Raw genomic sequence first — 16,770 nt, 5'->3', positions numbered from 1 at the left:
AACTGTAAAAATTGTTAAGGGAGTCTGTATGCAGTTTCACTCTGTCCTTGCTTGGCAAGTTGTGTTGTACACCTTCTTTTTAAATCCTCTATATGTGTGCTCAGGGGAAGCATTTGGGACATGTAAGTCTATCCTCTAGCCCATTACCTTTCTAGGCCAGGGAAAGGTAATTCAGGGATTAGTGCTTTCCAGCTGATTCTAATCTGTTCTAGTTCTCTACTCATGTCATCTAGCTCATTATCCCAGAGTTCAGATCACCAGTTTCAAAAGAAATTGTCTTTTTCTTTTCTGAGTTCTGTAGTCTCAGCCTGATGGTGCAGAACTGCTATTTCAATTCACTCTCATGGAACTGCTACAAAATGGTGAGTGCCTCTGAATTACCCTCTTCTGTTACTGGAAAGGGGTCCAAGGAAGCCCCTTCAAGGAGGCACTGGAATTTCCATTCAGCCTGAGTGGAGTTCTTGACTTATAACACTGAAAACAGCTTCAGGATATGTCAAAAGCAAAGAACAAGTGAAGATTTATTAAAGGACAGCAAAAGTATACACACCCCAAAGACAGGGTGTGGGTGCTCCTCACAGCTCAGAGAAGAAAAGAGCTGTGATGTACCCAGGGTTGACCTCTTTGAATATATATAATTTTCCTAGGAATAAATATATAGATTCTCAGGCAAAATTCTTGGAAAATCAAATCCCATGCCAATCATTTGATATTTGCAGTTCAGAATGTTTCCTTTTGGTTAAGCAGTTTAATCATATATCAGTTGTGGGCTTGTTGTATAAGTCTTTGAATTTGATAGCATTGAAGTTAATTATGCTTTTGTTCTAATTGATCTGACATGAGCATACACTGAAGGTTTTGTTCATCTAATTGAAGAGACAAATGTGACTGGTCATGCTCGTAGATTCAAGTCTCCATACAATAAGAATCTCCTTTTTCTCTCCTAATGAGAGATCACCTATCTCATTTCCATTCCTTGAAGTGTTAAACTAAATAGTTTTTAAAGATGACAAAATGTATTTCATTAAGAGAAAATAAGTTGGGGTAAGAAGGCAAATGAAAGCATAGAATATTCAAAAGGTGAAAAGTGAGGAAACAAGAAAGGTAGCATGCAACAGCCAAAAAGGAGAAGGAAGAGAGGGGGAAAAAGTCACCAAAATAAAGAGAAAGAGAAAGAACAATTTTGACTATATATTAGTGGAGAGAAAAGGAAAGAGTAACAAAACAAACTAGCAAAACAAAACAAACTAGCAAAACAAAATTTAAAAAAACACTAAAAGACAAAACAAATAGAACAAAAAACCCAAACCAAAAAATAGCAACTACCCCTCAAAACAAACAACAACAACAACAACAAAATAAAAGAACCAATAGAAAATACAATAAGAACAAGAAGACATTATTAGTGAAAATGAAAGGACTGCCTATATAGAGGTCATCAGAATTATGCGCACAGCTGGATATTTACTACCTGTGCCAGACTTCCTTCTTTCCATCCATTCTTGAGCTAAGTGCCCCTTAGAGAAAGGAAGGGCTGGGGGGTTATTAAACCCTTCTTCCTTTTTCTGTTGCTCATCTAGCTTCTGACTGGAATGTCCTGGGACCAAAGCTAAATGCAATGACTCTCAGCTTCCCTAATGACCAGAACAAGGTAGGATGGAAAATGAAGTATTGTCTATTGCAGTTTTGTATTGAATACCTTGCAGGTTAGGGTTGATGCAGAGTTCTAAGTAGGAGGTTCAAAGACTGGGATCCATCTCTAATCAGAACTTTGGAAATTTGTTAGGTGTATCTATTCCAGAGAGATTAAATTAGCACATCTCTAGGGCTGGACAGATGCCAATCTCTGCTGGGCATCTGAATCTCAGGCACCTCCCAAGAATTTTACTTGTAGGGTAGGGTAACCAACCACCCTGGGTGGAGAGGGCATGGCAGGTCTGGCATGTACTACTTTCCATGAAAATAACCATTAGAACTGAGCCCCTGAATGCAATCATGCCTGCTTGTTCAGTCTCCCAACCCTCTCAGCTGTTCATGTAAGCCACCATACTCAAAGGAAAAGTGCATTTCACTCCCCTCAATATCTCTCCCTTGAATCCCCCTGAATACAATCTTCTCTGAATATGTTTCAACTATGTTCTAACAGGTGCATCCTAGGTCACATGGTAGACACTGAATGGGACAGTGTGGCAATGTTTACTCTGATCTCCCAGGTTCCTGCAGCAGTGTGCTCTCCACAAGATGGTTCCACTTATCAGCTCTCAAGTTTACAAATTGAGAAACATGGAGCAGTTTTCAAATACTAGTTCACTGTGCAGCTTTCTATCAGCTAAGTTCCACACCAAATTTGTCCATTGTGTTTCTCTGTGTTACCCTTCCCTCTGCCTCTGCAGGTCCTGATGCCACCACAGCTTGGCACCAACACACTCTTTCTAGTTCTGTATTCAAAACACCAGAATTTCTGGATCTCTCTCCTGTGTCAGCTTGATGAGCTCAATTCTTTTGACTGTAGAACACAGGGTGGGTCACAGTGATCTGGTTCTTTCCAGAATTTCAGGTTGTCATTATCTAGTTAATAGCACTTGGATTGTATCAGTATCATGGGTATCTAACAATTTCTCTAGGCTTCTTTAATCAGTCTAAAAATACGTTCTGTTAACTAAAAAAAAAAAGTATAAAGGCATTAATTAACTGGATTAAGATTTATTGGACCTTTTAAGAAGAATTCAGGCCTGGAGGAAATAGGCCTGGGAAATGAAGGTGAGGGTGTTCATGGAGTTTTTAGATTTAAAGCTATAATCCCTTTCTTTCCCCGTTTGTCTCCTTTCTACCTGTCTTTATTTCTTCTATCCTACATCACTACTGTAGTGAATCCCAATTACGTTATGTAGATTATCCATCAATACCACTTGGGGTGGTTTTCTGTCTTGAAGCCAATTTTAACCACTCAGCTCTTGGAATAACCAAAGGATCAAGATTCCAGAAAAGCCCAGCAGGAATCAAAAGAACACTAGAGGGCGCCAAATCCATTAACCTCATCCAAACCCGAGCCATCAGCGAGGCCTCCCCCGAGCGGGCCGGGAGCATTTTGCGCATGTGCAATACTCTGTCCTTTCAGTCGTGGCAGCTTTGTCCTACGCCGCAGGGGGTTGAGGACTCCGGAGCTTCAAGGTCTCCGCGGCGCCGCTGAGGGCGGGGCCTGGGCTGGCAGTCGCCTGGGAGCCGAGGCAGATTCCCTGCAGGTGTGTCGGAGGCCTCTGCGGGCGGGTCGGGAGCGGGGAAGCGGGACTTGGCGACAACCGGGTCAAAATCTGGAGGCCGCGGCTTGCGCCGAGAGCCTGGAGGGCCTGCGGGAGGGAACTGGCGGGGAAGCCGGCTATTTGCACAGCTGACCTTCTCCAGAAGTTGTCGTGACCTGTGAGGGGCAACCCAGGAGGCCCGACGCGGCGGGGAAAGCGGGCCAGGCTGCCGGGCGGGAGCGGCCCTGTGTGACGTGGAGCCTGACCCGCCGAGTCCGAGCGCGCGTCTGCTTCGCTGGCGGCAGCCAGTTCTGGCTGAGAGCCAATGCGTACGACTGGATGGGCCAGCTAATCTCAGGTGACTCAGTCATCTAAAGAATGATGATGAAAATACCTTTGAGGGACGTTTGCTGTCCCGAATAGGCAGTAGATGTAAATGATAAGGAATCAATAAAGGTGAGCTGCTTTTATTACAAGGCACGTTGTTGTTTTCGTTATTGGCTCATTTAATCATCATTGGCGGTAACCATCTCCGTTTTAATAAATTATAGTATTACAAGTTCAGAGAGGGAAATTGGTTTACTCGGTATTAGCAGGTGAGATTTAAATTTACTGATTTTATTCCGTAGTTAATGCTCTTTCCTACAGTAAAATCCAGTCTTAGTTCTTATTTAACACAGCAGTTCTACCTAAGCACCGCCAGAACATAGTTGTGGAGCGTACTGAACCTAATCTCACCATGTGTGTTCTATTTCCAAAAATTCTTGGGATTCCTTTAGATCCCCTGGCTCAAAAAGTCAATTAAGGCCCTTCCTGCATCCTCCAACTTCAGCGAACTGTTGCACGCATAAATTGAAACCACAATTTGAGCTTTCAATTTTAACTTTTACTAAGAAGCTGGAAATTCTATCCAGGCCAGAGGCTAGTATCTGCAGAGGGGAAATGGTAGAGACAGACTTTAAAAAAAGAAAACTGTGATTCTTTCATGTTCTTTATTATGTAGGTGATGTGATAATGCTTCTGATGGCTGGTGTTATCTGGTCTTATAATTAGCATCTTGTAAGCAACAGGCTGGCTGGAAGTGGTTTCTGCTGCTTATGAAAAGGACCACAGGATTGTGGCATTTGTTGTCTTTGCTAGATCTATGAAGTGTCTGGGAATTATGGTGCCAAAGTGCTATTTTATAAGATAGATTTATGTGTCAGCATATTAGGGGCCATGTCAATTTATCAATTTACCCTAGACCCAGCCTAAATTTTGAGAAGTCATTGACTTCCAGGATACTATCTAGATTTGTGGTCCTGGTAAAGACTTAAAGAATCACTTGAGAGGTTGTTCAAGATTACCTGATTCCTTCTTATATTAAAGGTAACAGCACTGAAACTAAGCCACTGTGTTAACAGCAGAAACTAAGGTAGAACTCAAGTCTCCAGGTTCACTATATCATATTTAAATCAAAACAAGGTTCTTGGATAAGTGTTTTTTAAGACACTAAGGGAGAATAAATGTCTCATTTTTGAAAACTCTGAAATAACTTTATAACTCTGGGATTTAATATTAACAGGAAAAATTGTTATGACATGTAACCTAAACACCTTTTATGTATCAATATATGTATCAATTCAACATCTGTAATGCCAGACATAGGGTTCCATGTTTGGATATATTATACATCTTATTTAATCTGCTTTTATTTACTGTATATGTTTTCAATTCTTTTGTGTTATTCAGTGAACATACACATAATTTTCAAAGCAACCAATAAGAAAGAAATGTTTATATTCACTCAAAAATGTCCCAGGTTCAAGATTGTATCAGAGTCATCAATGGACAGGTGGGTACTACTTCATCATGGTCCTTCCTATTCCTTCTCCTGGGTCAAAGGGACATTTTCCCAGGCATTTATATTTTACTGAAATGTTGTGTGGAAATTTCCCACAGGAGATTCCTGGAGCTGTAACATATGGTCTCTTATGACTTTTCTCTTACAACTTTCCCTGCTTGGGCTTTATAGTTTCTACCCTTTCCCAAGAGCAGCAGAAAATGAACAAGTTCAAGGTGAGTTGTTTATTTAGCCCTTACTTTGTTTCACTATGTATATGTGTGTGTGTATGGTGGGGTTTTTGTTGTTGTTGTTTTGTTTTGTTTTTCTTTGAAAGTCCAGGTACTAAACTAGAAAAGGAGATATAGTTAAGGATCATCTTCAAGGAAAATACTGTTTTAATAAAGCAGCAGCTCTCAAAATATGGTCTTCAAACCCCTGGGATTTAAAGTGTCTGTGTAGGCTGGGCTTGGTGGTGCATGCCTATAATCCCAGTGGCTCAGGAGGCCTAGACAAGAGGATCTTGAGTTCAAAGCCAGCCTCAGCAAAAGCAAGATGCTAAGTAACTCAGTGAGACCATTTTTCTTAATAAAATACAAAATAGGACTGGGGATGTGGCTCAGTGGTCGAATGCTCCTGAATTCATTCCCTGGTAAACGCTCCCCCCCCCAAAAAAAAAAAACAAACAAACCAACTTTGATTTTATTTTCCAATAACAGTAAACAAAGTGCTCACTTATTATTTTCAAATAGTTGGTGATATTTTAACCAAGACTAGAGAATAATTTCTTCTCTCTTACCTACCATAAAATTGACTTTTGTGGTCACTTATCATGAATAAAAGAAGTTACTCAACAACTATGCATTACTACTAATATAAGAAGAATGCAGAAATCATGAATTAACTTTTTCAATTGTTGTTAATTTCCCCAAAACAAAAACAAAGTACAAGAAAACTATTAACACAGCTCTCGGTGTTAATTTGGGACAGTAAAGAACGTTACAAACCAAAAATTAAAAACTCATGACAGAAATGGAAAAGCAAGTAAATATAAAGCATTAACTCAGGAAAAAAAATAGAACAGACATTCAATTCATAGATTAATTTACAACATGCTCAAAGAAGAAGAGATGAATGAAAGTACAATAAATGACATGAAATGAATGACAAGAGATCAGAGTTAGGAGAGAAACAAAATGAATGAGGACCAGGAAGATTTGAATAATAAAAATAGAAGAAAGACAAAGTAGAGGCCCTAAGGTACAAAAATCAAATAGTGAAAGAGAATACAATTTAAAACTATAATTCAAGGGAACTTCCTACAAAGAGAAGAACTGAATCTACTTACTGTAAAGACCCTCTGTATGCCACAGAGTATTGACTCTGAATTGTAACCACCATACTCATTTAAAAGTAAATTTAAAAGTCTTCTGGTCTGGGGGGCGGGGGGAACGTCCAAGTCATTTGGCAAGAAAAGAAAAGAAAATTGGCATAATTCTTAGTAGCAACTTATATAAACATAAGAATAGTAGAAAGTGTTTTCAAGAAATCAAGAAAAAAGTTATGAATCAGGAATTTATACCCACCCAAGTTGTTTTTCAAGTGAAAATACATTTCAGATCCTATGGAATATAAATAAAGCAATTATCAGAAGACATTTAATAACCTTAAATTGTTTCTTTTAATACAAATGAAAGAAATTAGCATCCTAACTTTGGCCATAACAAACAATAATATGGGAGCTATCTTCTCCCTTCCTCCCAGTGGTTATTAATTAATTACCAACTAATTACAGTTAAATTATACTACTTTGCCATACTACTATTACTGCTTCTTCTACTTTATGTAGATGTCTATTGCTCGTTTCTGTCTTTTGGTGATGTGCCATTTGCTACTTCTACTTTAAGAGTTTTCTTCTAAACTACTTATCTACTATAACTCCAGTGCTTACATCAGTCTCTTCAGTGGCTCCTACTGTCTGTATTTATACCTACGAAGTGAAGGGATGAGCATCCTCGAGATGTATAGGACAGTCCACATGGTGTGGTATAGATTCTTTTGTCTTATGTAAACAAAAAACTTTAAATTTAAGACTCTAACCTATTTTAATAGATGTAATATATTAATAAGAAATCTATTAAGTGTATATGAAAAATATATTTTATGGGTCAAAGGATATAGTTGCTTTATGTTCTGTCACCTGACTTTATAATCTAATTAATCTTGGTCTTGCATCCTATTCTCCTATACTGTGTTATTTGTAGTTTCTTTAACTTTCATCATTTCTCATGCCCTGTGCTTTTTCCAGTTATGTATTGTTCATTCCTAAGGTGTGCATCAGTCGGGTTGACCATCTGATAAAATCTAGCATGACAATACAAAATGCAAAAAACTATCCCCATTTGTAACCATCTTGTATCTTATTCATATTTGGCATTATACCCACTACACATATTGCCTTTAAGCATTTTCATCTTTGTCTCATGTCAAAATATCAGTTCCTCGATAACAGAAGTACTTTTATTCATCTTACCTCCAGCAGAGTTGCAGGCAGAGTAGGAGCTCAGTAAATGTGTATTGAACAGGTATCTGTGTAAAACAGTGTACATGGTTAGCAGCATAACTGTCCAGAGTAAATTCTACAGTCAGCACAAAGCTAGTTTAATGTTTTTTTGTTTTTTGTTTTTTTCTCTCTGTGCTGAGGATTAAACCTAGGGCTTTATGCAAGTGAGGCAAATGCTTTACCACTGAGTCATGTCCCCAGTTCTTAATGTATCTTTTCAGTGGTACTCTTTTCAGGTCACTTCAGATTTAATTAAAATGTTGTTCTAGGGACCAGTGACATTTAAGGATGTCACTGTGGAGTTCACCAAAGAGGAATGGAAATTACTAACTCCTGCTCAGAGGACCCTGTACAAGGATGTCATGCTGGAGAACTACAATCACCTGATCTCAGTGGGTGAGAAAAACTTCCCCATCTATATTTTAGTCAACTCTTTCACTGATGTGACTAAAAGGACCCAACCAGAACAACTGCAGAAGAGGAAAGGTTTATTTAGGGCTCATGGCTTTAGAAGTCTTAGTCCACAGAAGGCCAGTTCCATTCCTTGCAGCTTGAGGTGAGGCTGAACATCATGGTGGAAGAGTGTGGCACAAGGTAGCAGCTCACATGGTGGAGGAGTGTGGCAGAAAGAAGAGTGTGGTGATCAGGAAGTAGAGAGGCTTCCATTTGCCAGATACAAATATATATCCCATAACTACACCTCGAATGAACCACCTCCTCCAGCCACACCCCATCTGCCTCCAGTTACCTCTCAGTTAATCCCATCAGGGATTAATTCACTGATTAAGTTAATGCTATGACTCAAACATTCCTGCTCCAAACCTTCTTGCATTGTCTCACATGTGAGCTTTTCAGGGGGACACCTCACATCCAAACTGTAACAATATTTAACTCCCAGTAGTTTGCATTTCTTTTCTCAGTTTTTGAGGCATATAAGATCCTTATGGGGTTGAATGATTTGTTTCAGAGGTCAAACTTAATCCATTTTGGGCACCAGTAAAAATATGTGTTACTACATCTCCAGTGAAATAATCTAAAGTATTCCAAACCTAAGTGGGACCTTCATTTTTTTTTTCCTGAAATTGTGTTTTTCTTATCTATACAAACTCTAAACAATTTGTATCATTTCCTTTATATTTCCATTAATAGGTTATCGTGTGAATAAGCCAAATCTGGTCTTCAAATTGAAGCAAGGAAAAGAGCCATGGATATTGGAAGTAGAATTTCCACGTCGGCGCTATCCTGGTGAGTTAGAAATTATATTCCATTATTAGTGAGGTGGTTGATGCTTCTTGATTTTTGAAATATTTTTCAGGAAGTTTTGTAAATTTCCTAGAGTTCTGGAAATGATTGCAAACACTTGATCTGTACATGTAATAAACCTAAATCACCCCTCAAATTTCTGTTCTCTAAATTTCTCATTTTCTAGACATCTTAATATAGATTTACTTCTCTTTTCTATATGAAAAGATCCCTATCTAATTTTGGCTGAGATTTTTGTCTTTTCTCTAGAATTCTGCTATTCCCGCCCACTGGATTGTGCAATTATAATCTTAAAGTGTTCATAAATATGAGCTATATATATTTTTTCAAATGAGAAAACAAAAGACTGAAAAAAAAAAAGATATTTTGTGCACCATTTGCACTAGTTTTAACTTCCTTATCTCTCTTTAAACTCTGAACTCAATTAAACCATTATGTTGCTCATCATTTATAATACCTTCCACACGGGGTCGTCTTCACACAAAGCATTGATTATCCTTCCTAAAATCTTCTGCATCTTATTTGGGATCCCACTCTGCTTCTTAAATCTTTTTCATGTATCTTCTGACTAATACGTGTTGCTTGCATCATGAACAATGCTTGGAACATATTAGTTACTCATGAGGTATTTGTTGACAGAATGAAATTTGATTTACAAGAAACAGACATTCTTTACTCTCTGCTCTCTGCTCTTTTTACTAACTCTTCCTGGGGCTTATCCACTCTTAAGAACAAATCATGAATTTTCGTGCTGAGAACTCCTAAAACCGACTTCTCTAGGATCTCTGTTCTATTTGTATTCTGATTTCATATTTTACCTTTTTACAAGATAGTTCCATTGATCCCACTTCCTTTCTTAGGGTCAAAATAAAATTCTTAATTTAAATCCTCAAAGTCATTGTATAATGCAGCAAACTTCTATTGCCACAAGCTTATCCTGGTAAATTAATATCAACTCAGTATTACGGTATACATTTAATTTTCTGTCAAGAACAAGTCTGGCCCTCTCTTGCCTACCGTGACTTATTTCTCCTTGCAGCCCCCAAACATGTTAATTCCCACTGTACTATTCTCTTACATGTTTTATATATGTAGGATCTTATTTCACATGTATTCAAGTTAACTTTGCACAAGTTGTTATCAAATAACTTTCCTCACAAATGCCATGAAATTACAAGTCCAATCCTCTGCTCATAATCTTTTATTTTTTAATATGAATAAATATGAAGCTTTGAATAGCTCTAGGATGATGTTGAATAATCTAATATTTAGGGAACATGTAACAAATTAGAAGCAGAAATGAATCAGCCAAGATTATGAAAGCAGAATTCAAAACTCAAGTTGAATCTTTGGAAATGTAGGATTTGATGGTCAGGAAAAGTTCAGAACTGAAATCTTGATGCTACAACTGGAAATTCATCCTGTTAAACAGATGGCATGCCTTCTGCTTTTTAAAAATTCCTTCCTTTTGGATGTATATGTTCCTGGATCTTCCTGTCCTGGGGAAAATTAAGCCAGTTATATGGAGAGTGAAAGCCTGAGACTATTCTTCTAGCCATGAGGACATTGATGTTCTGAGAAATTCACTTTAGCATTGACAGCTAAATTGTTGTGGATAGATAAAGAAGAAATAAAGTATAAGTTCATAGTCTGCTAACTACAGTATTTCCCCTGATCTGCAGTTACACTTTCCTTTCAGTTACCCATCGTCATTTGCAATCTGAAAATATTAAATGGAAAATTCCAGAGATAAACAGTTCATAGTTTTAAAATATATGTCATTCTGAGTAGTGATGAAATCTTGTGTAGTCCCATTCTGTCTAGCTTGGATATGAATCAGCTTTGTCCAGCATATCTGCACCGTAACATGTTACCTTTATTATTCACTCAATAGACATCTCAGTTATCAGATAGACTGTTGAAGGATCATAGCACTTATGTTCAAGTAACCCTTATTTTACTTTATAATGGCCCCAAAGTTCAAGAGTAGTGATGCTGGCAATTAAATATGCCAAAGTAAAGCCTTTAAATGCTTCCCTTAAGTAGAAAGGTGAAAGTTTATCATAGGTATGTATGAATAGAAAAATTAAGTATATTTAGAGAGAATTTTCAGTACTACCTGTGGTTTCACTACCTGTGGGGTGTTGGAACATATCCCCTCTGGATAAGGAAGGACTGTTATACTAGGAACCCTAACACAGTAATATAAATTTAAGTTTGAGGGGATAAAGACTTATACTTCTGGGAATTTTTTTTTTTGCACTGGGGATTGAACCCAGGGGTGCTTTGCCACTATCCTATATCCCCAGTGCCCCCCATTTTTTTTTTGAGACAGATTCTTGCTAAGGTTCTAAGGTTGGCCTCAAACTTGTAATCCTCCTGCCTCAGCCTCCTGAGTTGCTGGGATTACAAGCATGAGGTATTACACCTGGATAAGACCTATACTTTAGCTCCTCCATCCAGTTTTATCTTTTTCCTGATAATTCTAGTAAACAGAATTGTACACCTATTTTTCTTACACAGATTATTGTGCATTGGTATATTGTCCTTAATGGATTCACAATATTCTCTGTGATTCCCACGTTCTTATTCAGGATGATTTTAAATATCTTTGGTTTTCTGTTTCATGTTTTTTGGTTTTTGTCTTCACATTTACCTCCAAGTTTATAAGGTCATATTTGTTTTAAATGTGCCAAAGGTACTTTGGTTTATAGTCAGGTTCCTCCCACTGCCTTCTACAGAAATTTTCAATGTCTATTATGTTTTTTTCCAAAACAAAGGAATAGAAGAGAGTTCTTTCATTTTGATAGATTGACCTGAAGCCTAAGAATCAACACTTTAATCATATGAATGTATTAAAATCTTCATTCCTTTGTAGAAGACCTATGGAATATTCATGACATTGGGGCAAAATACCAGAAAAGTCAAGCTGGAAATTCAAGGCAAGTCCAAGAATATTTGATAGAAAGCTTTGTAAGAAAGTCTTGATGGGGGTGCTGGAAATGAGATAGTACTAGTTAATACTAAATGTGAGAAAATACTGGAGTGAATCCCAAAGAATGTAATTTAAATGGGAATGTCCTTTTTCATAAGAGACCTTATTCAAGATCAGGAGATTCAAAAAAAGTCATCTTTTTTTTTTTGTCTGAATTATACAATAAGGGAGGCTTTATTACATAAAGTAGAGTGCAGTCAGTTAAGAAATCTTATGTACATTATGCAGGTTCACTCTATGAATGTTAAACCACAGTGTATATCAGAGACTGTTTATATGAGGCTAAAGAATATGGGAACATCTCTAGAAGTCAGTCCCCAGAGCAACTTTGAAAATACATAGCACAAAAAAAGCCTTAAAAGTCCTGTAAACTAATGCATTTGGAACTTTCTATTTAGGAATGGAGAACTCACAAAACATCAGAAAACTCCTAACCAGGAGGAAAGTTATGAATGTAACCAATGTGGAAAATCCTTCGGCCAAAAGTCTGCCCTTATAGTGCATCGGCATACACATTACAAGAACAAATCCTATGAATGTGAAAAATGTGGGAAATCTTTCTCTATAAATGAAGACCTCATAAAACATCAGAAAATCCACACCAGAGATAAAACCTATGAATGTAAAGAATGTAAGAAAATTTTCTACCACCTGTCATCTCTTAGTAGACATCTGAGAACCCATGCAGGAGAGAAACCCTATGAATGTAATCAGTGTGAAAAATCTTTCTATCAGAAACCACATCTCACAGAACATCAGAAAACACACACTGGGGAGAAACCCTATGAGTGTACTGAATGTGGGAAGTTCTTCTATGTGAAGGCATACCTCATGGTACATCAGAAAACACATACAGGGGAAAAACCCTTCAAGTGTAAGGAATGTGGGAAAAACTTTTCTCAGAAGTCACACCTCACAGTACATCAAAGAACACACACAGGGGAGAAACCCTATAAATGTAAGGAATGTGGAAAATTCTTTTCTAGAAATTCACACCTCAAAACTCATCAGAGGACTCACACAGGAGAAAAACCTTATGAATGTAAGGAATGTGGTAAATGCTTCTACCAGAAGTCAGCCCTCACAGTACATCAGCGAACTCATACAGGGGAGAAACCCTTTGAATGTAATAAATGTGGTAAAAACTTTTACTATAAATCAGACCTCACTAAACATCAAAGAAAACACACAGGAGAGAAGCCCTATGAATGTACAGAGTGTGGTAAATCATTCTCTGTGAATTCAGTCCTCAGATTACATCAAAGGACTCATACAGGAGAGAAACCCTATGAATGCAAGGAATGTGGGAAATCTTTTTCTCAGAAGTCACATTTTACCATACACCAGAGAAAACACACAGGGGAGAAACCCTATGAGTGTCAGGAGTGTGGGGACACCTTTATCCAGAAGTCACAACTCACTGCACATCAGAAGACACACACACGGAAGGGAAAAGCTGAGAAATAGTGTGAGTTGAGAATTTATGTCTGAGTTTATCATTTGGTGTTATCAGATGATTCACACAAGAGAGAAACCTCATGAGTATTATCAGTAAGGGAAAAATTTCAACCACACTCTCCTCATAGAATATCAGCAAATGCATAAAGAGAAATTCTGTAAATTTATTAGGGAGAAATTTTTACCACACAGTCGAGTATTAAATAGCAGACTTTATAGATGGCAGAAACTCTACAAACTATAAAATATGAAGAAATATTTCTTTCAGAAGTCATACTTTATTTTCCAACATCAAAATCACACAAGAGAAGGTGGGTATGGAGGCACACACCTGTAATCCCAGTGCTCTGGAGGATGAGGCAGGAGGATCGTGAGTTCAAAGCCAGCCTCAGCAATGGCGAGGTGCTAAGCAACTCAATTAGACCCTGTCTGTAAATAAAATACAAAATAGGGCTTGGGATATGCTCAGTGATCAAGTTCCCCTGAGTTCAATCCCTGGTACCAAAAAATAAAAAATATAAATCACACAAGAGAGAAATCCTATGAGTAAATAAATGTCAAGAAGTTTTCTGACAGGACACTCAGCACTTCACATCTAAAAGCTAACAAGTATAAGAAACTCCTGTGCACATCTTGAGGATTCAGAAGTCTTTTTATACAAGTTGCACTTACAAGTAATTAGAGAACAAAAGGGGGATAATTGCAAAGATTGTAACAGGCATTGAAGCAGTTATTAAAGAACTAATGTTTCAGTGAATGTCATATCATTGATAATTTGGATAATACCTCTATAACTATTTGAAAGATTTTCAACAAAATTTCAAATAATTTCTACTGATGGAAGCAGTTATGCTATAAAGCATGATGTGTATTCCAAGGGTTCTTTTTTCCTTTTCAAAGAAACCTGCAAGTATCTACATACATGAAGCTTTTAAGAAAGCAAAAATAAATTGAGTAATCAGACAACATCATTAAACACACATGAAGTCTTTTAGTATGTAAGACTTTTGTGTGCCTGTAAGTGTGCTACAAAATATAACTTACAGATGTCTGATATGCAAGTAGAACCCATCTCTAATTGTACATAGGAAAACATGTTAGTTAACCTTAGTTCAATAATTATTATGTGTAAGAGAACTGTCACATTACCTGAACAGTGGTTCCTGTTGTTACTGTGATATGTATTTTAGTGTAATACTCCCTTTTTTTCTTTTAGTGTATCTTTTCCTCCCATTTCCTGGCACTTGTAAATAGATATAGACTTTGTTGCTGAATTAACCCTTTAAAATGAAGCTAAAATGTTATTGTTAAATGTTCAGCTGTCTTATGGTCAGCCAAATTTTGGAGCAGGGACACATTTATTTTTAGCAAAAGTCTGAACTGTTTTTAAAGCAGCTGAAAACAGTAACATTTATTATACTCTACACTATAGAAACAAACAGTGCTATGTAAGAAATATAATTATCTTACTGATGGTGTTTTAGCAGGGTGTATGTAGTTATCCATGCTTGTATTTTGTATGAGTCCTAAATGTTCTTCCATACATTTTTCTTCCTAGTAGAAGCAACATGGCATAATGGTTAAGAGTGAGGACTCTGGGCTACTAGCCTAAGCTCAGATTCTAGCAAAGGGGGCATGTCACTGAACCTCGCCATGCCTCAGTTTCTTTTCTGTAAGAGTAGTGATAGTATCATCTTAACATTGCTCAAGGTTGAAGTGAGTTAATATTTTAAAGCACTTAGTATAGTGTCTGAGACACAAAAACTATATATTATCTATCATAGTAATTATAATTTGTATTTCCTGAATTATCCTGTTTTAAAAAAAAAAAAAAAACCAGCACTCATCTCCCACCTTATTGCTGCCAGTGCCTTGGTTTTGTCTGGTTGTTTGTTTTCCCCGTGATTCTGGAAGAGAATGGAGATTAAGTTAGGCCAGTGGTTGGCAAACCACAGCCCATCTGCCCAGATCTCATCCAGTACCCATTTTTGTGCAAGATGAGAAAAGTTTTTTATTACTAAGTGACTGAAAAAACTTACAGAATATTTTGTGACATATGAAAATTATATGATATTCAAATTTCAGTGTCCATAAAGCACTTTGAGGACAACTAATACAAATAAAAACCATTTCTTTATGTTTTGCCTGTGGTTGTCTTCAGCAGTAGAGTTCAGTAGTTGCAACAGTTCATATGGCCCACACAGCCTAAGACATTTACTACTTGGCACTTTACAAAATAAGTTTTCTGTTACATAGAGCTGAAAACATCGCAGCCAATGTAGAGGTATACTTTTATACATGGAATGTGATTCAAAAATGAATATGGCAATTTGTGGGTGGATGTTTTTGTGCAGTATATTTATTTTATGCATTATATTTATGTTTAAAGCCTAAGCTTAGAAGTATTTTTTTTCAAAGAAATGTGTTTTTTACTCACTGTATTGACATAAAATAAAAAAATTCCTGATAGAGTGTAACAAATACATGAAATAAACTGTGTAAATTGAATTGAATTGTTAATTGATCCTTCCCTACAGTATTTATTTTCTTCCAAGTCAATGAGCAGTTCTCCCCATGTTGTTTTAGTTTTCTCACTGTCACATCACAAGGTACCATCTCTATCTCATATTTGACATAACCTAAAGACAGAAATTTGTAGATAGATGGTTTTCAAAGATAGTTTGGCTTAGAATTGTTTTTTTTTACTTTATGGTGGTATGCATGCAACACACATTCAGTAGAAATCATACTTCCAAGTTTTGAATTTTGATCTTCTCCCAGGCTAGTAATATGTTGCATAATACTCCCTCATATTACTAAGCAGCAGCAAGCCTCAGCAACCAGTCAGCCAGGTAGTCACAGGTTAAAGAAATATATGTTGATAAGCTATGATGTTCAGAAAGTTAGGGATATTAAATTCATTTTTGACATGATATTTTCAATTTCAAAATTATTGGAATGTAACCCCAATGTACGTAAGCATCATAGGTAACTGCCATTTGATGCTCTAATCTAAATGCTGTCAGCACCTTACTTCCCCTTCCTAATACAAATGACTTTTATTGATGTTGAGCTTCTTAAGCATACATCACTCTAATTTGTCTGATGAACACTTACTATGATATTTTGTGATTGTTTTTATTTTAAGAAGGGCATACTTTGTACTTATACGCTATAACTTCTGCATGCTATGGTAAAATCTTATTACCAACATCTCATTCTACTCCAACCATCTTATGAGAGGTTTAGACACAGGCATGCATTTGGAATTGTTTTTTATTTCAACCTATTACAAAAGAAATGACATTTTCTAAATCTCTTGAGCTTCTCCATTAAAAAAGAAAAGTTAATTATCACTTTCTGGGAACATTCTAAATAACTACAGCAAATCTGTTATTAAGAATAAAGTCTGGTTGTATAGAAGGAAATG

General features: G+C 36.9%; 1 protein-coding gene across 1 annotated transcript; it reads left to right on the top strand.

Annotated features, from left to right (window-relative positions):
- Positions 1–3,086: 3,086 nt before the first annotated feature.
- ZNF25 (zinc finger protein 25) lies at positions 3,087–15,157 on the top strand. Its single transcript, XM_079137347.1, has 7 exons — positions 3,087–3,242; positions 4,971–5,073; positions 5,181–5,297; positions 7,894–8,020; positions 8,774–8,869; positions 11,766–11,829; positions 12,281–15,157. Exons 3-7 carry the CDS (start codon positions 5,283–5,285, stop codon positions 13,347–13,349), a joined length of 1,371 nt encoding a protein of 456 aa, XP_078993473.1. The 5' UTR covers positions 3,087–3,242; positions 4,971–5,073; positions 5,181–5,282; the 3' UTR covers positions 13,350–15,157.
- The last annotated feature ends 1,613 nt before the right edge of the window (positions 15,158–16,770 follow it).

This window comes from Sciurus vulgaris (assembly GCF_902686455.1).
Source record: "Sciurus vulgaris genome assembly, chromosome: 4".
Lineage (NCBI taxonomy): Eukaryota > Metazoa > Chordata > Mammalia > Rodentia > Sciuridae > Sciurus > Sciurus vulgaris.
This window is presented reverse-complemented; position numbering and strand designations above follow the sequence as displayed.

What these genes read in the sequence shown, in the direction of transcription:
- ZNF25 (XM_079137347.1), top strand. An exon ending in TCCACGTCGGCGCTATCCTG is followed by an intron (nt 8,870 to 11,765) that starts GTGAGTTAGAAA and finishes ATTCCTTTGTAG; the next exon opens with AAGACCTATGGAATATTCAT. An exon ending in AGTCAAGCTGGAAATTCAAG is followed by an intron (nt 11,830 to 12,280) that starts GCAAGTCCAAGA and finishes CTTTCTATTTAG; the next exon opens with GAATGGAGAACTCACAAAAC.